General features: G+C 42.9%; 3 protein-coding genes across 3 annotated transcripts in view; 2 read left to right on the plus strand and 1 right to left on the minus strand.

Annotated features, from left to right (window-relative positions):
* Nucleotides 1-25,071, plus strand: part of LSm3 (U6 snRNA-associated Sm-like protein LSm3) — a 123,526-nt gene that overhangs the window by 15,199 nt on the left and 83,256 nt on the right. The gene's annotated exons all lie outside the window — the stretch shown is intronic.
* Nucleotides 94-23,472, minus strand: garz (Sec7 domain-containing protein garz). Its single transcript, XM_065238982.1, has 10 exons — nucleotides 23,269-23,472; nucleotides 21,428-23,114; nucleotides 4,610-5,100; nucleotides 4,324-4,532; nucleotides 2,330-4,259; nucleotides 2,173-2,268; nucleotides 1,831-2,100; nucleotides 1,227-1,341; nucleotides 401-1,168; nucleotides 94-152 (listed from the first exon to the last, which is right to left on the minus strand). Exons 1-10 carry the CDS (start codon nucleotides 23,368-23,370, stop codon nucleotides 109-111), a joined length of 5,712 nt encoding a protein of 1,903 aa, XP_065095054.1. The 5' UTR covers nucleotides 23,371-23,472; the 3' UTR covers nucleotides 94-108.
* Nucleotides 19,703-20,686, plus strand: LOC135715536 (E3 ubiquitin-protein ligase Kcmf1-like). The gene is made up of 2 exons (XM_065238777.1): nucleotides 19,703-20,071; nucleotides 20,138-20,686. The coding sequence occupies exons 1-2, from the start codon at nucleotides 20,035-20,037 to the stop codon at nucleotides 20,665-20,667; spliced, it is 567 nt and encodes a 188-aa protein (XP_065094849.1). The 5' UTR covers nucleotides 19,703-20,034; the 3' UTR covers nucleotides 20,668-20,686.

Genomic DNA, 25,071 nt, shown 5'->3' on the forward strand with positions numbered 1-25,071 from the left:
AACTTTCACATTAAAAATAATTGATTTTGTCCAACCCTAGTGGCCAACATTTGATTTATTTCGCTCGCTATATGATCAGACTGCCTCGTTTCTGCCCTAGTTTTTTTTTTAGTATTCATTGTCCGTTTCCGTTCTGATGATGCTAGGTGAGTCTGGAAAGAATCAAAATCATCACCCGCAGGTCGGTCCAGTGCAAGCATGTTTTTTTTTGGGTACGGAATGTACGAAAGAGAGAAGGGAAGAGAAGAGAATAAATCGCCAGATTAGAGACTTCGTGGCCGTGGCTCTTCAATGCTCTGTCAGTAGAGTTGGGTTGGGATCAGCGGTAGCAGGCAGAGACCAGCTCTTCCTTCTATCCCAATACAGGCTCTCTAGGGTTCACCAAACAACATTTCCGAACCTGGTGGTATCCGACCGGGGCCAAATTGGAACGAGCCAAAGTAGTTGGCCGATTGGAACACATTCTGCGGTTGCTGCTGGTGCTGCTGGGATTCCTGGAGCTGAGGCTGTTGGCCAACGCCAGCTGCCGGGTTTGCCGTTTGATCGATTTGCAGGGTCAGATTGTAGGGATCGTTGACGTAGTCATTGTAGATGTCGGTTCCGTCGGCGGGCGCCGAGGTTGGTTGGACAAACATCGGAGCGAAGCTTTGGGCAATTCCGACGGGGACGTTGTGCAACGATGGATACTGATTACCGGCCATGAGATGACTCAGTGGAACAGTCGCATGTTCCGTGATGATTGGCTTCGTCGCTTCCGGTTCGGCAGCGGGAAGATTTAGCTGCTGTTCCATTGGACAGGGCGGGGGCGACGGAGTAACCGGTAGTTCGATGATGTTCGAGTAGCGGTTCTTGTTCAGTGGACTGTTCTCCTGACTGGATTGTTGGGATGGAACTGTCGGTGGTGACGGGGCAGGATCCGCCTGGGGTACCAGAATCGGTGTTTGAAGGGGTATTTGTGGAGCTGGATTGACGGTATTGCTCATCAGAAGGTTAGTGGACATTGCCATCGGAAGCCGAGCTTGGTCTACGATTGGTGATCCGGTCGTTGGTGGCACCGGTGAAGGATGTAGAATAATACTTGGTTGCGGTTGAAGGACTGGAGCCGGCTCGGGAGATGCTGGGACTGGAGATTGTGGTGGAGCGACCGCATTGACTTGAGGTGTATGGGCTGGAAAGAAGGATTTGTTATTGTAAACTGAAATTTCAAAGAATCTGATTTTTGTTACCGTCGGGTTTGAACAGTTCGTCCTTCAGGTTGGGTAGGAAACCGGAAATTCGTTGCCATGTCACGTCCCACAGAACTGAATGTGTCACTCCGTCACTGTTGTGAAATATGCATACCTGTGAAAAGTTCAATAAGATTTTGTATGATTTGTTATTTCAGATATGCTACGACGATCTTGGGATCTTGGAGACCTGATGAATAAGGTAAGTTTTGAAAAGCTCATTAATCAGTTTGGTTAGAAACAGCCTAGGTTTCTAAATAGAGTAAGCAGTTCCTGGAAAATAGCAAAAAAAGAATTCAAATTCTTAATCGATTTTCTCGAAAGTTTGCATCTTTATGAGATTTAAAAAAATGCATCGGCGTGGGTTGTTTTCACCACCCCCTCACTACGTCCCTGAATAATGCACTGCACATCTCGGAAAACTAGGGAGAACCATACGTTTCATTAACCCAACTGATGATTCATTGACTCTTAATTTCCTCCACTGAAGACAAAAACCAAAATGTTTGTAGACAAATGTTTCCAGTGTCACTCCGAGGAAACTGTCTTCAGAAGTTATTTATTTGCAGACAACAATTCAAACAAAGAACATATGTCAACTTACCGAATGCATCACCAGCAGCATGTTCTTCAGGCTCTCCAACACCGCTTCGTACAGCATGTCCGAACCGATCTTCATGAACCGCTCGAAGTAGTCCAGTATTTCCAGCCACAGCTCGTTGAACCCGGGCAGGGCAATCAGCGGCGTCAGGTGATGCAGGAACACCTTGGACATGATGGTTGCCGTTCGCATGCGCGATTCTTCCAGCAAACCGGCTTCGGCCGGTTTGATGGGCTTTTCTGCCAGTAGCTCCGAGAGGAGCGGGAAGAGCACCTGTGCGATTGAAAGAAAAGAACAACACATTAGCTCAAAATCTTCACGTTTCCATTCAACGAAATAAGTTACCTGTTTGAAGCACCCAGCCCACTCCAAGCCGGTGAGGGTTTGCAGGTCCTGCACCAGTAGCGATCGTTGCAGGCAAGTTATAGCACTCGTCCTGACCTGTAACAGACCAGCAAAGTGAGACAAACTACTTCCCGAAGGCATCCATCCAGCAACGTACCTGTCTTCGTTGATCGGTGGCCAATCGGGCAATGCCCTGCAACAGTGGACACCACCCTTGGGACCACAAAGCGGAACACTGCGGCAGAGCACCCCCTTCTTCGGCCCACCAGCGGAAGATCTTTGCCGTCCTCGTGTGCAACGTATGCATCAAATCCAGCAACTGAATCGATATCGACTGGTACGCTTCGGGCAGTTCTTCCGAGTCGCTATCACTGCTGTCGTTTTTGCGATTACGGTTGCGGGAATTCTTACCACCTTCATCTCCATTCCGTCGCTGCCGGCGTCGGTTCTCCTTTCCGTCGTTCATCGAGGCTTCCACGAAAGTTCGAATACAGCGAACGCAACTCTCGAAGTTGTACGGAGTTATGTGGGATACGTTTCGAACGATGAACGCCAGACTCTCCCAGCATTTGACCAGCGCGAAAGGCGAATGCTCCAGCAGTTTACATCGGTATTGGATGGTGTGCTTTGGAGAGGACGACCGCGACGATACAATGTCGGCATCCTTATTCACCAGGATCCAATTGTCTCCAGTGGGACTGATCAGCGGTGTGCAGGAATTTGACGAATGTCCACTCTTGACGACGTTCAGCTCCGAGTCGGAGATGTAGCCACGATCCGGTAGTCCGGAATCTTCCTCGCTACTGAGAGCCCCATCGGATTTGGCTCCCGAGACAACTGGCGCTTCTTCGTACTCCGGAGGCACAGCGCCCGCTCCGACGCATTCCAGTATCGTGAACACGATAATCCAATCGGCTTCGGTGTGAATGTTCTGAGCACTGGTTTTCAGCAGTTCGTACATACCGATCGAAATGGGTTTGGAAATCGAAAGGATGACTGCCGGCTTGAGCATCAGTAGCATCCGAAGACTCTGGAGAATCGTGGAGCAGATTTCTTCATTACGCATCAGATAGATGGCCAATTTCAACAGGGCAATGGTAGTTCTTTGCAGCAGGTAGGTGTAATCGCATGAAGCTGACCCGGATAGCAGTAGATATAGCTGATCCTGACAGCTTTTCCAAGCCGGAAGCAGACGATCTCTGTTCTGTATGAGGATCTTGACGAGCAGCTCCATTAGGAACACTACGGTATTCTCTGCATATGGTAGCCCTACGGATTTGTAGCTCTCGGGTGGTTTGATCATTCCGAGTAGGCAGTTGACCAGCTCTACCAGAGATTCAAACTGCAAGAACTTGGATTCATTCACAATCTGATCGATTTGACATTCTTTGATGCAACGTTTAGATATCTTGATGATCTCCTGCTCCTCGTACGATGGTTGCCGCTGGCTATCATTGCTCAAGTACGAATACAAACTACTCAGTAGACCGGCGTCCGTCTTCGGTAGTTGATACTGTTCACGCATCAGAGTAACCTTTCCGCTAGGTTCGCAAAAGTCTTCCGCTTCCATCAAACCCTTCGGCAGTAGCTTCAACCGGAACAGCTGTAACACCACATCGACAATGTGCTTCCAGCCTTCCCGCATGCAGTCGCCGTGGTCGTGAATCAACGCAAATACTGTCTTCATAGCAAGCTGCGCTTTCGAGTTCTGACCAAACATCACATTGGCCGTGATTTCGTGCACATCGGCCGGAGGATTCAGCAGGCTGGTAAATTTGCACAACGTCAAAACCAGAGCATCAAAGTCGCCATGCAAGCTGTAGTGTGACGCGACAACGGCCGACTTGATGAATCCATTCATGGACTTCTGGTACAGTTGGGTGTTGTCCGGGCTCTTATCGAAGATGAAACTGAGCGCAGCCAGTGTCGATCCCTGAATGATCCGGAACAGTTCACGATCGTGATTGGGACCGAACACGTGATGGAACATGCCGTCCTTGGTTGTTCCACGACGCAGCAGGACCTTCCACAGGTAGTTCTCCCGCAGGAGGCCGGTCTGTTCCGCTGGCATTACGATTTCCTCGTTCCTACGGGGAGAATAATTGTTGATTGAATTTCACCGAATCGGATCTATGCCGCGGCCATACTTACTTGATCGCATGGTAAACGTTGGCCAGCATATCCTGATCGAAGTCGGAGTTACCGTTCAGTCCTCTCAGATTCTTGACAAACTCCTCCACCGTCATCGGGACATTCAAACGCTTCGCATTGTGATTGTGCTGGTCCATGTTCAGCATGATGACCGCGTAAGCCAACCGGAAAGCGGCATCCGTATTCGCGAATGGTTCGTTGTTGCATGTCTGTTGCGAAAGTTCAAAGATCGATCAATTACACACACCTAGGTTGCATCGAACGGCAAACGTTTTATCGTACTTACATGCCAATGATCGGCAAAGTGTTCCATCACCAGGAAAATCAGCGGAGCCTCACCGGGCAGTCTGAACGTTTCCAGATACAACCGAAGTGCCTGATCGATCGTCAACCCAGCAAAGTCGAACGATTTCACAAACACTTCCAGGATTTTGCTCTCGACGTTCTTCTTCTTGCTGATATACTCACCGATCATCTTCTTATCCAGTCCGGAGTTTTCCCGCAGAAAGTGGGCAATCTCCAGCGGATCCAACGTGCTACTGAGAATGGCATTCTCCTGCAGGAAAAGGATACCTTTCTCCGGTCGTTGATTGAACAGGTCCGTTCCTTGCGTGAGCAGTCGTTTCTTCTTCTTGATGGCGGCCAGTTCCTCGTGGCTCAGGGCCGTACCATCGGCGGCCGCTTCCTGGCTGACAATCTGCCGGAGGCGATCTTCGTTCTGACTAGACTTCAAGTACTTGTTGATGGACTCCACGGCAACGTCGCTGACGTCGCGGTCTAGTTAGGAAGGGAAGAAAAACGGAAATTATTATTAATAATTTGAATTATGACAGTTAGTGTCTAAATTAATAAAACTTAAACTAATTAGTAACGGTCAACGGTACAAAAAAGGCCAAGTAACCGATGACGAAACACGTCCGCTGACACATTGAAGTCGAACACACCAAAGAAGTTGTTGAACTGCCGGCTGATTGCTCGAATTGGCTCATCTAGTGCATAATTCCTGGTTTGTGGTTCCAAAAATAGAATGTCACGTTGACGGAGGGGTCTCTCGGGAGCGTACAGATTTAGCTGTGCCAGCAATGTAGGCCAGTCGATGTCACCCATGAGCAGCTCATATCAACATAGCTCGAGCGACCGTCCGTTTCACCTCTAACGGTTTAATGCTCAGGAGACGGCAGATGTTCGCCCAAGTCGTCTACCAATCGACGCAGCCACTGCAGTTCTTGCAAGCATTCTGGAAGTGCAATGTACTCTGCTTCAGTGATGGAAAGGGACACACATGTCTGCTTCCTGCTTCCGAGTCCCTCACCGAACTTGAAAATATATCCAGTGTTGGACTTTCTGTTGTCGACTTCGCCAGCCCAGTCTGCGTCCACGAAACACTCCACTTGAAGGTTGCTACCACCACCCAGGTGTAGCTCGTGGTCTGCCGTACCTTTCGAAGGTAACGAAGCACCCGCTTCGCTTCGTTCCAATTCGATATTGTTGGTTTGGTGACCCGCCGCCCGAGAATGGAAGTCGAGATCGCAACGTCCGGGCTCGTATTGACAGCGATGTACAACAAAGCTCCGACCAGACTTTGGTATTGTTGTCCATCTGCCGATGAGTCACTATCCTTCTCCTTTTGTTGTACGAACCGGTTGATTATCGGAACGCGAGAGAGTTTACCTGATAGGTTACGGATGGTTCCATTTCTCACGTTCTTATCCTCTTCCGAGCTCCAAGAATCGTACGTCACGACTGATAACTATTTGACTAGTAGACTTATTCAGCAAACGATAGGCTTTGCTGTCCGATGCGTATCCGACAAAGGTCATTTTGATTGACTTCCCTTCAAACTTCTTTCTCTTTTGTGGCGGAATCCGCACGTATGCACTGCAACCGAACACCTTCGAGTGCTGCAAATCGGGTTTGGTGCCGAACCAGATCTCGTAAGGTGTCGATGATGGCAGTCGATTCTGGATATACGCCGCGGTATTCACAGCCTCTGCCCAAAAACGACGAGATAAACCAGCATCCAACAGCATACACAATCCCATCTCATTTAACGTCCTATTTCTTCTTTCAGCTACGCCGTTCTGTTGTGGGGCATGTCCAGCGGTGAATTCAGCCTTAATTCCTTCTTCTGCGTAAAACTTGCGTATGGCATTGCTGGTATACTCACCACCGGTCTGAACGGATGGCCTTCGGTTTCCGCCCGAATTGAGTTTCAGTGAACCTCACATACTCACGGATCTTGTCGGTAACTTCGGACTTTTCCTTCAAGAAATAGACGACAACATAGCGGCTATGATCATCAATCATCGTCATGTAATACCGGCACTCGCCTGGCGATGTCGTCATAGGACCACATACATCGCTGGGCACGATATCTAATGCCGCTTTTGACCTTTTCTCGGCTGCTTGGGGAAACGATGGCCGTGCCATCTTCCCTCCGACGCAACACTCACAAGTCCGCCGAATTTCTCAATCCTTGACTTTCAACCCAGAGGCCAAACAATCTCACCAATCATATCCGGATCTCTGTGACCTAGTCTTCGATGCCACGCGTGCAAACAGTCGGCGTTGTGCTGCTTATCACTTACCAGCATCGATTTTTCCACCATGTCGATACAGGCCAGCCGCGCGATCTGCCGTCGCAATTACCGACCCGTCATATACCAACCGACACTGATCCTCGTCGAATTCCACACGAACATCTTTTTCTGCGAGTTTCGTGACAGAAATTAAATTGCCTTCTAGTCCCGGAGCAAAAATCAAACCGGTCAACGTAACCGACACTTTTTCGTTACGACTGTTCACGCACTCGATTTTATACTCAGCGACGCCTGCCGTACGAAGAACTTTGCCGTCGGCGGTCAAAATCTCCGGACGTACACATGTGACGTTGCGCCCGAATCAATCACCCATGCTTACCAGACCGCACCATAAACGTGGATCTTGAGTCGTGCGCACTGGTTTGGCCTTGGCCTTTTCTTTCTGCCTTACCACTGCTCTCCGCCAGAAACGCCTTACAATTTCGCTTTCGATGTGCCTTGCCGCAATGATAGTAAACGACATTTTTCGGCGACGTACTAGCTCCACCCATTCGTAGCGCTTGTTCTTCGAAACTGGACCGGTTTTCGAAGTTTATCTGCTTCGTCCACTAGTTCCAGAGTGAGCTCATCCTTGTTCCGGGCTTCCAAAGCCGTTGTCAGAGGATTGAACAACTCCGGAAGTCCTCGCAATATCAGCGCCACTTTAAGGCATTCCTTCATTTTAAATCCGGAATTTTCCAGACATGCGTACTGCTTCTCAATTTCCGCCAGATAGGTTCGTTATACGCCGAAGTCCCCTCGGTGCCCTAACGTGGTCTTCTCGTGGTGCTCCTTCAGAGTCGTCCACGTGTCCTTCGCGGTCGTTTTGTCACGAATCAGTCTATATTGGCTCTCATCCACCATCAAATGAATCGTGGCCAACTTCTTCTCATCGCCGTCCCTCCAAGCGTCCGTCATCGGTGTGCCGGAGGAGTACCTGGTTCCTTTCGCTTTCGCAGAGAACGACCATGCTTGATAGTTCGAATTGGTCAACTTGGCAATTTTTGCCCACTCCATCGCTTCGAGAAAAAACAGCAAACTTTCACACTTTAATTTTCCAATCAGGAGCTTCCGTCTGGGCCCATAACCTGTTCGAGGTTTCGGACGCAGAAATAGACTATTGGGGAGAAACGAGGGGTTTCTACCAGCGTTAATTACCGGTCAGTGCCAGTCAGATTACCGAAAATTACTCTGATTACTTTTCAATTAATTAAAATTAATTTATTACTTTGAAATTACTTTTATTACTCTCGATTACCGAAATTACTACGATTACTTGAATAATTTTAGGAATTACTTTGGAATTACTCAATTATTCAATGATTAACAATGTTTCCAACGATGGAATTGTTAGAGAAATACGACGACATCTAAGCTCGATTAATAGAAATGAGCAGCACAGCAAAAAATAAAACTGGAATCATCTTAAACCTAGTGTTAAACTCATATTTCAAACTGAGTTTAAAAAAAGTTAAAATGAAAAATCGGAATTTGAAAGTTTTACTGTGAATACTGTATTTCAATATAGCGAGACTCGGCTGTTGCTTTTGTTTTGATTTGGATTTGGACATTTACGCGCGCTAATGCGAATGTTCACAAAATTGGCAAACAAATCTGATTTTTCGTGATTTTTTTTAGTTTAGATTCATGTTCACATGTCTTTGTGAACTTTAGTGACTTGAAGATTGTTGTGATAAGGGTAATCAAAATATTGTAACAAAAATGGTAAGTTTTGATTAGTACAAGGATTACGATGCTGACTCACTACTTACAATTTCTTGGCAGATTCATAACTCTTCTTCGAAATCGCCACCGCAAGCTGTACTCGACGCTGTACCTGATCGTCCGCTAATTTCATTCTGGAATGTCCTGGAAACTCATGGTCCAATACCTTATCCAGTACAAAAGTTGTTGCGTGATACCGGTTATGACAGCTACGTGGCCTTGAAATCTTTGTCAGATGATGATTTAAAACGCATAGAGAAGTCTACACAGTTACTCCCATGCCACCGAGCTGCTTTGATTAGCTATCGGGATCTGGTGCAGTCCAGTGACTGGGGAAGTCTTGTCCGAAAAGCAAATAAATGGCTCAGAGCGCAGAGGTATGCGGAACGCCCGATAAAAAAGTTCCAAATAAAGCCAAATCTGTGCCAAAGCAGATAGTTTCTAGCTCTCTCAGTAAGGACCAAGCTAATCTGATTTCCGAAAACTTTCAACAACGGTTATCTCAATGGACAAAAGCTGAGGGGATCCTGATGCATCGCCAGAAAAGTTCGAAATAAAACGTACAATTGACGGCGGCACAATGAAATTTGGAACCTGCTGCCCTTTTTGTCAACCAAAAAAACTCGTGATGCTGTTTTACTCGCTGTCTGGATCATCCACTTTCCAAGTGATAACATTTAATTATGCCAAGCATTATGCAAAGATCCACAGAAAGGTGGTTGACAAGACACAAACAAAGCAAATCAGTTTGAGCGAAATGTTCTCAAAGCGATCAGATTTGAAACCGGAACCAAAAGCTGGTGAAAAGCGTAAAAAACCTGACAATATCTTCGATCAAACCTCGGATCAACCCAGCACTTCTAACGGTATAGTTTTTGGTTTACATGTTTATGTATATATTTATCTACATGTTTCTTAATCTGTTTCAGCTCATGTGATCGATATCACAGATTTCAAAGATGGCGTTAAAACCTATATTGAACCTACAGAGGACGAGCTGGTATCGAGTGCTGGATCCGAGATTGGATCTCTTGTAGGAGAAATGGAGACACTTGATTCCTCGCTTGATTCTTCTACAGACGAAAATGCAGAATCTTTTGGTATGACTATTTTGGCGACACATTGATCACAGCGATCGTCACAACTTCTTACATTTTCATTTTCAGAAGCCGGTGATCTACAGGGGGAATTGAAAGAGGTTCGCAAATGGAGCATGCGGATCTCTGAATACAAAAGCTCCAAATAATGTTCAACGACAACGATTTGAAAAACGCCTTTCACGACTCAACAGCACAACCGATTGGAAGCAACCCTATATATACCGGTATCTCTAAAACTTAGCTGCAACTTGCTCTGTGACAAATCAGCTTCGACCTACTTCATCGACCGATGTTCAACACCAATCTGATTTAGATGAAGCTCGAGATAAAGGCAACTTGCCCTCAAATGGTGATGATAATGCGTTTTTCGAAAAATTATTGGAAATACATAAGATGAAGCAAGAAGGCAGGAAAATTGAGTTTGACGACGATATCAAACGATATTCAATGTGCGTGTTCATAACCGGAGGCAGGTCGAACTACATGCAGTTCATGAAGTGCCTACCATTACCCAAACCATCGACTTTGTATAAATATTATTCTGGTCAGTCTGAACATATTCCAGAAGGGATACTGCGATCACGAGAATTTTCTGGTTATATCCACCGAGTGAAGGCCTCCAAATTCGTCTGGCTGTCCGAAGATGCAACAGCTGTCACATCAAAACTTGAATACGATTCCAACTGCAAAAGAATGGTAGGAAACACGTACAACGAGTGTCCATCAACTGGGTTGCCTATTTTGAGTTCATTAGTTTATTCCGCAAAAGATGTTAAAGATCAGGCACATTCGGGAAAATTAGCAACAGATTTGAATGTTGTCATGGCGATGAGTATATCATCACATGCTACTCCGTTTTGTCTCATAGCATACGGAATGGGCAAGTCTTATAAATCCGAATCGTTTGTTGCACGTGTACAGCATATATCACATGAACTTGCTAAGCATGATATAATTGTAATGGGTTATTCCACTGATGGAGCGTCACCTTATGTAAGAGGAATGAAAATGCTTACAGGATTATTAGGACATGAGCTCGATGATAATGATGTCATTTTGGAGAAGTACGCACGTTTTTTCTTCAGTAAGTCAACAGGACCACTCTTCTGTGTTCAAGATACTATCCATCTAGGCGGAAAATTAAAAAAACCGCTTCTTAAACGTGGGGAAAGTTCATCGTATAGGTAAGCATTGATTGGACTGATTTTCTAAAAAATAATGCAAAAGCTGTCTGTTTGTAGGAAATTTGATTGCTACTGCAAGTCATCTCATCATTTTGATTCATCTACGTCCTATATCGGAACATGGTCTCTCGATTGGCGAAATCTTTTCAGAAGACAGAATGAATTACCGGATTGTTGAAAAATTGGTTCAAAGCAGAGTAGCATCAGGTCTTCAAAAGCACGTGCTTCAAAGCGATGGAACTGTGTTATTCCTCAAGTTGATATACTATGCAACCTCTGCGTTCATGGAGTCCAGTTTGACAATACTTCAACGAGTATTTCGAATTTGGTATGCGGTATATTTTATACGTTTTTGGCGGGATTAGCTAATCCGTAAAAGGCTTTCGATTGAAGATAACTTTATTACTTTGAACTCCGCATTTTGTATAGAACTCAATGCTCACGAGCTCATTAAAATAATCATATATTGTCGAGAGAACAATTGCTCGGATGCGTTTCTGCCTCATTTTTTCAACAGCCAGTGGAATGAAGGATTTTTTCGCAAACTCAGATCTATGTGCCCGGTTCATGAGTTGATGGGTCGATAGGTAGGGTCCAGGTGTGGGAGCTGCCTTCCTGGCACGTCGGTAGCATTGGTGCTCAGCATGGAAAACAAGATCGACGGAAAAAAACAAACCAAAGGAAAAAAAAAAACATGTGAGCTGCCATATTCAGCCGGTAGACCTCGCTATAGACTATGAGATACTTCAGCAATCATGTGACACCGAGGATGCTCCAGACAACGACATCGTTGATAATAGAGGTTTGAAAGGAATCCACGATGATGTCGTGGATTTGGCCGACTTATTCGATGTTCCTGATTTTGAATTGCAGTTAACAGATTATACTAAAGATTATGGTAACTATTGATTATTTTAGATTTTGGATTACATATCTAATCACATTGTTTTGATTCCAGAAAAATCTTCCGCCAAAAGGAATTCCGTCAAGATTCGAAAGATTAACGGAAACATAATCGTTGTGAAGATTTCCAGCCTGCTATGGATTTTCCGTAAGCAACCAAGCCGAGTGAGTCCTGATCGCTTGAGGCGTTATGTGCGAACTGATGATGGACAAGATGAGAAAGAGGTCAATCTCTCAAAACATTATGGAATCTATAACACCATCACCATAGGAGAATGGTGCACATTTTGGTTGGAAATCCGATTGGTTATCGGACAAGTGTTATGCTTCCAATATATTTCTGGTAAAGACAGTAATCGTGTAAGGTATCGTCCTTATCGTCTGGACACAGCGCCTGTCAACCATCCCAAAAACCGAAACGGATTGAATGTGGTTTGTAGTTGGTTTGAGCTATCATCAGGAAACAGATTACAGCCATGTGTAGAACGAAGTCCAATTCACATCGAGAGCTACGCTGGACGTATTACCGCACCAAAAAGCGATACTAATTGAACCTTACTTGATAAAGATTCGCTTAGTATGATCCGTGAAATACTTGATGAAAACCAAAACACCGTACATCTTAAATTTTAAAGCACACATGATTGTTAATGGTTTGTCGATTTTAAATAAATATGTTGTTGATTTTTAACTGTTTTTTGTTTATCTTGAATAAAACCCAAATCACAAGAAAACGTCTTCGTTGATTATATTGCAAACCTTTGATTTAGATAATTTCATACGCATTAAGATTTTCAAGATTAATCAGGGTAAATGTATAATTCAGTACCAACATTTAAAAGAGGCGTAATTGCTTTTATAAACAACGGCTTTGGCCGTCGATTTCTCACAAATAAAAGCTCATTCCTCCAAATTAACAATGCTAGCTAATAGAAGCAACATTCCAACATAGTGCAATTAATTTTCATGAGTGAACTTTAATCCGCGAGAAATCCACGGCTAAAGCCATTGTTTACAAATGCAATTACGCGCCTTTGAAATGTTGGCACTGAATAATTTCATCAAATATCATGAAAAGAAGATCAAATGCTTTAAAGAGAAGTTTATACCTCAAACAATTTGTTGGGACGTTTTGATTTTTGTAAAAATATTTTGGAAAAAGATATGAAAAATGCATGAAAATCAGTTTTTTTAATTTAAATTCTTGGAAAATTTACATGCATGAATTTTCTCTACAGTCTTCCAACGCAAATAACAGACGCAATAAGCAGATGATGAACATGATAATTCCAGAGTACAAGCATATATGAAATTACCCGAATTACTGTTTAATTACCTTTAAAATTACCAAATTATTTTCCAAGCTGTTGGAATTACTGAAATTACCCATAAATTACCCACAATTATTTTTATTACATTGAAATTACTGAGTAATTTAAAAATCACTAAATATTTTAATAATTTGTGGTAATTTTTGATTACCTATCACCTTACAAGCTTGGTAGAAACCCCTCGGGGAGAAATAACTTGAGACATCTAGTCGAGTTGATGGTTGAACAACTAATGAAGAAAATCTTTATTTCTAGAGTAATATTTGAAATGGGCCTACAGGGGTTACTCAAAATAACTAGGATAGGCAAATCTTTGGTCAACTTTGGAGTGTTATAACTTGGTCGAATATGATCCGATTTTAAATCTTCTAAGATCATTTGACTGGAAAACTAATATTGTTCTACGGGTTTCCGGAGGGCTTGTCTAACTTGCTAAATTTTTGGTGAAATTTTATATATGATGCTGGTTAGTAAATTCAACGAAAGAAGAATCATTTCTTAAGCGAATCATATGCCAAGAACTAAAATCGGCCTATAACCAACCGAGATATGACCATTTCCCTGGAATCGGTTCTGGTGGAGGGTTCTGAATGCGGGCAGATCATTTAATCACTCAAAACATGCCGTGCGACAGCTCTTTCTTCATGGTTTCTCGTCAATAGACTTTCGATAAACTATAAATGCATCATTGGCCACTCTCGGAACATCCAGTATGCCCCCGGGGGATCCTGTAGCAGGGGTTAATTGCGTTTTTACACCAATACATGCCGTGCGACAGCTTTTTCTGCAAGCTTTTTCATGAGTAGGCTTTTGATAGACTTTAAATGGATTAGTGACCACATTGGCCACTCTCGGAACCACTGGGATGCCCGAGAGAACCTGTAGCAAGGGTCAATTTCGTTTTAACTCAAAAACGTTCCGTGCGACAGCTCTTTCTTCATGGATTTTCATGAATTCTTTCTATAGACTTAAAGTGAATCATTTACCACATTGACCGCTCTCGGAACCACTGGGATGCCCGAGTGAACCTGTAGCAGGGGTCAATTTCGTTTTAACTCAAAAACATGTCGTGCGACAGCTCTTTCTTCATGGATTTTCATGAATATTCTTTCTATATACTTAAAGTGAATCAGTGACCATATTGGCCGCTCTCGGAACCACTGGATACCCCCGGGGGAAACCCCTAGCAGAGGAAAATTGCGTTTTTACTCAAAAACATGCCGTGCGACAGCTCTTTCTTCATGGATTTTCATGAATATGCTTTCTATAGAATTGAAGTGGATCATTGACCTGGAAATCAAGACCAACAATTGAAATGGCCTTAACTCCATTTTGTCAACAAACCTTGTAAGGCCGGTTCGCGAGAAAATGGCCTTACAAGGTTTGTTTACAAAATTGAGTTAAGGTCATTTCAATTGTTGGTCTTGAAATATGAATCCTCAGTAAGCGTGTTTTTTTTTATCAAAGGCAAATGTCACTCGAGCCATTCAAAATGTTCGTTATTTTATAAATTGCTGTTATGGCTCGAGTGACACTTGCCTTGATAAAAAACCAGGGCATCTGATCGTTCCTTTTTTCTAGCGAACGGCAGCAGCAGTATGAATTCAATTTCATCACTCTTTTATGTGCGGTACTTTGTATACCATTCAATACCCCCACACTACGCTATGCATTCATACATATCGATGCACAGTGAAGCGAATAGATACCAAAAAGCATTCCCACTTTCTCTTCTTCAAAATCCTCTCCTGTATACCCAAGTAACCACCAAGCCCGCTAACTACCCGATAATCGCCCTTTTTGCGATATAAGGTAAATATAGGGTTTCCGAACTTTATATCAGTCGTATAGCAGCCTTATATACCAAAAAGGGCGATTAACGGGCTTGTTGGTTACTTGGGTAGTCGCTCCCTTTCGCTCTGGTTTCATTCCCATTTTGATTTCATTCGGGTTCCTTTTTTCGTTTTGGGTTTGGGAATGTCCGAAAAAACAGTCAATGAACGGCATTCATCGAGCAAAGTGGTTGGTGTGTTTGATGCTAAAAAATAATAAGTTGGTTTGAAAGAACAATGGAAAATCCAGGCAAACGCAAGTTTCGAAGAAAAGGTTTAATGAATTTTGGGAAAAAAGCATTTTTACCTGTTTGGTTTTTGAATAACAACATTCAAGAATCAGTATGATTTTTGATTATCACAATGAGAGTATTTTAATGAATCTGTAGTGCCTTTTCATATAGGATTGTTTAATATGTATTTTTTTATTAAATTGCCAACCTATTAACTTCTACCTTTCAGAAATTCATCATAAATACATTTGCACGGATTTCAGCATTGAAGGAGGAAACACCCTGCACTCAGCATGCCACGTTTACTGAGCCAGCTGTTCAACAGGATGAACTGGACAGATTTTTAGCGGACATGTTTGGAGGCTGTCTAGCAGGTTCAAGCGGAGACCCTAAATGTATCCCAAACAAAACGCTTCCAGAACAGTTAAGTGTGTTGGATGTTGGATTGCAACAACCACACCATGTCAACGTTTGGGAGTACTGGGTACAGAAGAAAATCATGCAAAAGGATCTCTTTGAAGCAGCTGCTGTAATTTACGACGTTCCATCGACGCAAGTATCAGTGGAACGTGCTTTCAGTGCTCTGGCGTTAACGATTTTAGACCAACGCACATCCTTGGGTGAAAACATCCTAGAAGATTTACTCACTATCAAACTAACCCAACCAGTTCTTGACAAGATATTGTTAAACTCAAATAATAGAAGTAATGGAAGGGTGATGATTTAATGAACTTCAAGGCAACGTGCAATCATTTTTTAACAAGCAGAGAAATAAAAACCTAAGTAGAGTAGATGTTTGTATATTTTTTGACTTATTAATGTCATGCCGTGTTCTTAGATATCATCATCGTATGACATTTGACGAGTTTAGTCACGTTAGCTCCGTAAATATTAATATTTTCATAGATTTCTTGAGTTCTAAAATGGTATCAAACATCCATTTCCGACTTCTACAAGTTACGCTGTTTCATATTGTATGGTATTTGCAGATTCTAGTACATCGGAAGTCGTTATCTTGTATTCCAAAATGGCGTCGAAGATCCATTTCTGGCATCTACATTCTGCACCGGTTCCGAAAATATCCATATTGTAAGGTTTTTGACGAGTATTCATAGTGTTCTAGCATATCGGAGGTCACCATCTTGGATTTCAAAATGGCGTCGATGATCCATTTCTGGCATCTACATTCCACACCGGTTCCGGAAATATCCATATTGAAAGGTTTTTGACGAATATTTATAGTATTCTAGCATACCTGAAGTCGCCATCTTGGATTCCAAAATGGCGTCGAACATCCATTTCTGGCATCTACATTCCGCACCGGTTCCGGAAATACCCATATTGCATAATGTTTGACGAGTTTTCACAGTTTTATAGCAAACATAGGTCGCCATCTTGGATTCCAAAATGGCGTCAAACATCCATTTTCTGCATCTACATGTCACACCGTTTCCAAAAATACTCATATTGTGTGGTATTTGACAAGTTTAATTGTTTGCCTAATCGTGCGGGAGTCCTTTATTTACGCGAAATCCGCGTCGCGGATCGCTGTTTTCCAACGCTTAACCCGCGCTAGTATGACTGCCGATATATAAAAAAAGATATCATCGAGATGCATCGTATCAAAAGTATATATTCCAAGCGCTGCTATCTCACACTGGAAAGGAAAATAATGTGTGTGCGAAATGCTTCCGTGCGGTAGTCGATAGGTAATCCGTCTGAATTTACAGCTCCCGCAGTTGGCAATCAACTTGACCAGAACAGAAGGAATGAATTTAAAAATCGGCATCTGCAAAGCAACTGCATAAAGCACAACGCAGCGTAGAAAGGACATCTGACTGTTTTTAGATCCCGTTCAGTGCGACTGTTTTTTTATCAGGTTCAGTGAATGCCGATCACTGCGAATAATGAATGCGGAAAATGTAGGTACAAGTTCATGCAGTCACAGGCAGAATGCGTTCCCTCTTCAAGCCCTGAAAAAAACACGTCTACTGAGGATTCATATTTAAAAAAAAATCATCTATCAATGAAACAGTCATCGGTCGTCATTGAAAAGCAATGCAACTATGTTCTGTCAATCTAATTGAAACTTTTATTGGCTCTGTTGTCTTGTGAATTTTAGTTATAACGGCCTCTTTTCTGATTTTTATCTTGTTCGATGATTTGCGCATCCCTACTGCGCGCCCCAACCGTAAGACTTTGGCACACCCTTGATTGACTACGGAAGAAATTCTCGTTGATTGTTCGTAGAAACCGAACCCCCAACATTTACAGTCCTCTCGATACCGTCAACATATCTCTCAATCTATGGAATCTACTCGAAAACTATGTTTCAACGAAATTTCTAGAACAGTATAAGAAACATTATGCCATGGACTACACATTTTTATATTATATGGGTGGAAAGTTCGTAGAGCAAATACTTCAAACTTTTTCACGTTTTAAGAAATCTTCGAGCATGAAACTAAGTCAAACTTCAATAAAATCACTTTGAATAGTCAATTCAAATTTGAATTTGCACAGAAGTTCAAATTAACATCACGAACAGTAATCACGGTTGACCCGGTGCATCCCGGACATTTCTGTTAAAATGAACAGGTCTAATTGACGAGTGCACAGATGGATTTGAGTTCACTCACTCGACAAAAAGTGACACAACAGCGGGGCCCTGTTTACTAAAAATGAACACATATATGTTCATTTTTAGTAAACAGGGCCCCGCTGTTGTGTCACTTTTTGTCGAGTGAGTGAACTCAAATCCATCCGTGCACTCGTCAATGTGTATCTTCTTCGACGCCGTAACTCGAAATTTCCCATCAGGATCTATAGTTCATTTTATGAAATGACAGGAGCTGGTTTGCCTGCCAGAATTTGATGATATTGATATTGCTTCTCGCAGCCGTTCACGCTCGTCTGATTTTACTCTAAAGTGAGTAACTTTGACTCAATTTCGTATTTGTATGCAAAATGTCAAAAACTGAGTAACATTAATTAAACAAAGTGAGTAACATTTACTCTAATTAAATAAATATGGATCTTTACTGTTTTGAGTAAGATCAAATGTAATAAACGTCCGAAAATTTTGAAGTCCTGGGCTGAAAGCAATTTTCCCGAGAAATTCCCACAAAGCGTTCAAAGAGTGAAAGTTTCAGCGTTCTGTGAAACTTGTTTGGACTAGTAACTAGCGTGAGTAGCATTTTTTTCGCCGAGATTCCAACAGCTGAGTAATTCTGCAATTTATTTTGCTGAGATTCAGTCAAAAAATTGCCGAGACTCAGCTAACAAATAACATTTTGCTGAGATATCAGCTAACAAACAGATATTTTGCAGAGATATCAGCCAAACGGAATGCCGAAGTAATCGGCTGTTGGAGATTTTACCGAGCTAGATTAAGTGTGCAGTTGGTGTTTTTTCCTTAGATAAACTTTATTTCAGCCCAAATTTACACAGGTTACGTGAACTTCTGCAACAACTTTTGGTTGTGAACTTCAGAATCCCAAGCTCGATCCAAAGGAAAGTTTACTATGAGAGAATTACAAGTAAGCTTTATGAGAAAATCGGGAAATAGCAATATATTCAAAAAGAAAATAATTTTCAGAAAAAAATGCTGAGAAACTGATCCGTAAGTTGTGCCATGGAAGCCGCTCAGTCCATTTCGAGATGTTCAATATGTTACATCCCTGGTTACTTCTAGGAATGAAAATAGCACCTGGAGATGATAGCTGCAGTGGCCTTCGGAATCGCTTAATAAGCAGAATTATTATCAATTTGTTAATTAGAGTTTATAATTCTATTGTGATAAAATAAATCGTTTTTATTATGCTTCAAAAAAAAATTCGATCAAATAATTTCCTGTCAAAATATAATATTTACAAAACTGAGTAACCTCAGTTGTGCTAATATTGCGAAAACCGAAACTGAGTAAGTGCTACTCAGATTTTGACAGATTCATACATTACTCAAAAGTGAGTAAACATGGGGTTACTCACTTTAGAGTAGTTCCACTTTTAACGAAAGTGAGTGGAATTTTACTCACTTTAGAGTAAATTTGAACGAGCGTGTTAGGTAACCGCCTCCTGTCAAAGTTCATTCATGAGTTGAACCAGAAACGTCTCATAAAATGCTCTATTGCGTGGTGGTCTCCTCAACGATCGCTTTACAGGCAAACTCCTCAACGGAAACACAGCTCTTCGTTCGACAGGATGCTAAAAACAACACAATTGAGGGTTCCACCAGTTGATACTTCTTCTTCTTCTTCTTATATGCATTTCAAGCTTATTGCTTAGTGCATATTAGCTTATTGCGTGCTCTCAACTTAGTGTTCTAAATGCACTCCACAGTTATTAATTGAGAGCTTTCGATTCCAATACCAATGCATGAATTCGTATATTGTTTGGCAAGCACAATGATACTTTATGCCCAAGGGAAGTCGAGAAAATTTCCAACCCGAAAGATTCCCTCGACCGGACCGGGAATCGAACCCGCCGCCTCCGGCTTGGTAATACCGTGCCTTTACTGACTAGGCTATGAGTCCCCAGTTGATACGTAGTGACCAAAAAGAAGACGTGCCTCGATTCAGAGCAATTCAGTGCAATAGTCGAGTAGTAGCCATTGTCAGGAACACGGAGTGTTCCGGTGTGGTTCCAGTTTCGATTTCATCAGGCGTTGCAATTCGCGAAAATGAATGATCATTTTTTGTGAAATTCCTTATATGCACCAGAAGACGTTGCAACATGAGATTTTCATATTAGATCGTGCAGTCCATATTAGAGCGTGCAAGCTATAACATCTCGTACATCCCAAGTGATAACATAAATTTTAAACATGTGCAATTGTGCCAACTTATTCGCATTTCGGCCAGGTACCATTTTGCTGCGAAAGCGAGTTAATCCATTGATAAATTTCCTAATTTTGCTGGTTTTCGTAGACTACCGTTGTTCTCATCAGTTCATATGTCTAATTTGCTCGGATTCGGGTGTACACAGCGATTGCTTCGGAAACTGTCACATGGGCCACCCGAAGCAACAGCTTGTTTCGGATGAGCTTCTTTTGAGCAAATACAGCTCTGTCGAATGCTCGGAGATCACGATATTCGGCTGTCCATATTGCGATCGTCAGCAGCTGAGCATATCGACTCTGTACGACCACCTCACGCTGGAACATCTAGATGTGCCATTCAACGTACGTTGTCCGATTTGCGTGTGCTTCGGTGAAACCTACCCGATGATCGAAGATATCCATCTGACGAAGCACCTCGTCGACGAGCACAGCGTTACCAAGGAGCTATATGAGGAACAAATACTAGCTTACACCGCCTACCACGATAACAAGAATTTGCTCAAATTTTACGCATGCATCCTCCCACCGACCTACTACGATGGAGGAGTTACTACCATAGAAATGCCAACGAGTGGTGGAGGGAGCTCAATAACGACAAGTGCTAACGTGCCATCGTAAGTGTGGAGCAGTTTTCAAATCGGATGGGAATAATAAATGAGGTTGTTTATAATTTTTGTTTTCAGGGAAACACTTGAACCCATTTGTTCGATTTGTTTGGATTTTGTATCCGCAGGGAGCTGCCGGAAGCTGCCTTGCAAGCATAATTATCACTCTGAGTGTATCGATCTGTGGCTGCAGCGGAATTCGACGTGCCCGGATTGTCGTAGGGCAGTGCCATGAAAAGATTAAACAATGCTCGAAATGTATCGGTATAATTTTAGATAGGTCAGTAGTTATTTCACAAATATGTTGCAATCTTGCAAATGGTTTGTGAAAACATATGTGTAGCTTCACATTTTACAAAAGTCTATTATTTGTTCAAAGGGTTCAGGTTGTTGAATTTAAAAATATGTGATCATAAAGAGCATCCTGTACTCTATTATGATATTATATTGAATCTACTGCCAAATAATTCGTTATAAACAATTGTAAATTTAAGGCTAAAGTACAGGATGCATGAATTGTAAAATGTGAATGATGATTGGAATTATTATTATTAAATTAAATTAAATTGTACACTGAGCATTTAAAAAATAAACCCAACAAATCGTCAAAGACTAGCAGTTCAACCCTGAATTCTGTTAACACGATAGTGTGAAATCGTGGAATAATATTGTGAAATACGTACCCCACGAATTTCTCTTCGAATTCGCTATAAGCTTTCCGATCTTCCCCTCGCCTTCCTGATCGATTAAACAAAACAAAAAATCCCACTCACCTTGCTGTTGGCTGGTTCCGCTCTGATCCAGCGCCGACTCCGTCACGTCCAGCACGATCCTCTCGACGCTGGAATTGTTCCGCGAGTGCCGCATGTACGTCGTCTGTTCGCCGTTCTTCGCGTGGATGCAGTTCTGCTCGATCGAGCCGATAATCGTCAGCAGAGCATCCATCGACAGCGTGTGCACGCTGTAGATCGAATGCGTCGCCGAGAGCGTATTCTTGGACATCAGCTTCGTTAGGTCCTCGAACAGGTTGGTGCAGTACAGATCGCAATCGTAGTTGATGTAGAGTTCGGCTGCGAAACCGGGAATTCGGAACAGCTGAAGCAAGTTGTCCAGCGCAAGTTCGCGTGCTTCGTACAGGATGCGCGGGTTTTCGTTCACGATCAGATCCGCCAGCTTGGTCAGATAGTACTCCAACTGGAACTTCAGCTGGGATCGCAGCGATTCAAACATCAGGAAACACAGCTGCAGGTCAGCGGCGAAGATCGAAATACGTTCCGTTGCTAGCAGGGAAAACAGATTCTTGCACAGATCGTCCTTCACAATGGCCAGAAGGGAATCGTATTTCCCGATGCTGTCCGCCCCGACCTCGAATGTCACGGTGAGGAGCGTTAGGCCCATGTGAATCATTACGTCGGTGTTCTGTTTGTCTATCGGGTTGCAAAGGGAAATCAGGAACCGGAAAAGCTCCCGAATGCACGGCAACCCGTAGGGAAGATGAGGCGTAGGACCAGCAATTTCCTCTTCTTGCTGGTGAGTGAACCGAATTCCCACGGAATTGACAAACGAATCAGCGGGCAGCTCTTCGGATTCGTTTTGAGCAGTTTCAGTAAGCGATTCCGGCTGCGCTTGAGTATCCGTTTCTTCCTGGATAGTTTCCTGTGTTGGCTCCAGACTGCTTTTTGGAGTTTGCGAGATGGAACCTTGCATATCTACGATGACTCCAGCTGGGGTGGCCGGTGTCGTAGCCAAAGGGGGTGGTTTCAAGCCTTTCGGAGCATTACTGACCACCGGTGTTGTTGGTTCCGGTTCCTGGCTACCACTTTCATCCGTCACAATTTTGAGTGTGGCCGCAGAAATGGGTTTCAACTCATTCCTGCTACTCTTCCGCTTTTTACTGGACTGATCCATTGAGCTGGACCGCATCTTCAGTGATTTGAGATGAAAATTTCCTCCCTCGACAAACTGTGGCAGCCTCATGAACAGCAACAGTACAATGTCCTTCAGTGCATTTTCCGCTGTCTTCCGGACCAGTTCGTTCAACCGAGGTTCGAAACATAGCCGGAAGCAACTTAAAATGATGTCGCAGACGCTTTCGTTCGACAAAGCGCTCCCTTCCGGACTCAGAACCAGCGTCCGCAGCACTTGTACAATCTTCATCAGAACGACGCCATCCGAAGTTTGGTCTGTGCCCACGAATCGTGCATGGGTCACTGCATCGGCAATGCTTTCCACCGTGGAAGCCAACGTCGAATGGGTTGGGTCAATCAATCCGTACGATAGGAATTTATTGACTGCCGAAAGGGCTAGGCTCGTAACGGGACCGGTCGTTTCTTCCGATCGGATCACCTCCAGGAAGGGACCAAGGAACACTCCCGGTTCAACCAACCGTAAATCTTCCACCTGCAGAAGTTTCTCCTTCAGTTCGTGAAAATTCTTCAGTAGACCATCTTTCTCGTCGTCCTAAAAGAAAAACAAAGAAACCATATTGAATCGATCTTTCTGCGGAATTTATTCTTCCGATTGACTCCGGGAACGGATCAATTCCACCACTAACTATTGCAATCCCTTGATTTCACCCAGAGATGAGAGTTTAGCAATAATTATCGACTTCTACCTGATAGGAATTGGAGCTCCACCGTGAGCCACGACGCATTGCCGTCGTCAGGGTGGACATTTCCCCTCGGACGACGAAGATTCCGTTGCCCGGTGGAGACATCGTTGCGGGCTAAGCGTTCGATTTCCTCGTAGTACAATAATTATCTATTAATCGGGGGATCTAAATAGCACAAACTTTCCAGCAGCCAGCAGCGAGCCACCAATTTTTCACCATAGTTCCAACTCACAGTATCTAATGACGTTTACTATTTTTCCTTCGTGACAGCAAGTGGGAATTTCCCCCCTTCCCCGATGTGGCTCCCGTTCCGCGAGCAAGCTTCCAGAAACGGTGCCGTCAGTGGCCGTTTGTTTTGATTCCATGTCATAGCATTTTTGCGATGCGAGCGCCAATGTGCGGAAGATGCGAGAACCAGAAGGCATGTACGCTAAATGTGTACTACACACCAATTTAAGTCATAGAAAATCAGTGAAAGTTTACTGATTTTAGACTTGATGAAAGATCAGCAAACTTTCCAGCAAAATAATGCTGCTGTATCTTCCAGCAATTCCAACTTCTGTCAAAATGACAATATTTTACTGAAAATCAGTAAAGATTTCAGATTTCATTTTTACTGATTTTTGCAGCAATCCCAAATTCTGTTATTTAGCAGCAATTTGCTGATTTTTGTTACTAAGAGCATGCAGCTTCTGAAGAAGACCAGACTCTTTGCCATATATATTTTATTAGATATAACCAGTGTATGTTTTATTAGATATAACCAGTGTATTTACGAAATCTAAATCTCAAATTTGGTGTGTGTAAACGGCGATAGAAAATGACCATCGTTAACGCTCCGAACCCGGAGCCTCCGGTAAAATGTGTAACGGTAAACTTGCAATGTTTGAAAAATCATAGCTCAACCATTTGTTAACGTATTTCAAATCTATAAGCGCCATTTGAAAATACATACTTTAAAGATTTATCTGTCTGTGATATAGCCGCTGGCTGAGCAATAATTTTTTAAACATCGTCAATTTGCTGTTACACATTTTACTGGAGGCATCGTGTTTGAAGTGTTAAAAGTGCTAAAAGTTTCAAATTTGAGTTTTTTTTACCTTAAATTGGTACATGTTGTGTTAACACCGACAAACCGACATGAAACTTAAACTTAACTCTTGATCGAGAATCCATAACGGTGGTTTCAAATGTGCAGCGATCCTATCTGTCAAAACCATAGAAATTTGTTATCTAGATAAAAATAATTTGCACGGAATAGATTAGACACGAACCAACTCATACATTTTGTATGCGTGTTTGTGGCTAGGATACACAATTTTCGCAAACACGGCGGCAGATGCCAGTTTTGTGCTTTGATCATAAATTTAATGATACTTTGTATGATAATTCATGTCGGTTTGTCGGTGGTGTTAACACCACGATGGGCATAAAGTGCTATTATCTATGGTGTATTGTCAAATATTTCAAAGCCAGTGTTTTTTTCGGCGCATCAATGCACTACTTTGTCAAGCATGCTGCAGCATTGGCACAGAGAACCTAAGAGGAAGAGGAGACAACTGGCTTCTTTTTGTCTCTGACGTGTTCTTCTTTTCTCGAGGAAACGACCTTGCAAAAACTATTTCATTTTCAAAATACAAGAAAATAGATTCCCTGTTGTAAAAATTATCGTATTACGTTCGCCCAACCAATCAGGCGCTGGTTTGCGTTTGACAGAAAATTGGTTAATAAAAGTCCCCCTATTGTCTCCTTTTCACTGAGCGAAAAAATTCCACAATAATTCGACTGATTATTGTATTTCTCGAG

The sequence above is a fragment of the Ochlerotatus camptorhynchus genome, unplaced genomic scaffold (assembly GCF_037179485.1).
Source record: "Ochlerotatus camptorhynchus isolate MF236.1 unplaced genomic scaffold, CSIRO-AGI_Acam_v1.1 ptg000046l, whole genome shotgun sequence".
NCBI classification, from domain to species: Eukaryota; Metazoa; Arthropoda; class Insecta; order Diptera; family Culicidae; genus Ochlerotatus; species Ochlerotatus camptorhynchus.

Excerpts from the sequence above, each read along its gene's own strand:
- LOC135715536 (XM_065238777.1), top strand. The coding sequence starts at position 20,035 with ATGTGCAATTGTGCCAACTTATTCGCATTTCGGCCAG. Across the intron at positions 20,072-20,137 it reads CTTATTCGCATTTCGGCCAG|ACTACCGTTGTTCTCATCAG; the intron begins GTACCATTTTGC and ends TGGTTTTCGTAG.
- garz (XM_065238982.1), bottom strand. The coding sequence starts at position 23,370 with ATGTCTCCACCGGGCAACGGAATCTTCGTCGTCCGAGGGGAAATGTCC. Across the intron at positions 5,101-21,427 it reads CGGAACCAGCCAACAGCAAG|ACCGCGACGTCAGCGACGTT; the intron begins GTGAGTGGGATT and ends CTTCCTAACTAG. Across the intron at positions 4,260-4,323 it reads AACGTTTACCATGCGATCAA|GAACGAGGAAATCGTAATGC; the intron begins GTAAGTATGGCC and ends TTCTCCCCGTAG.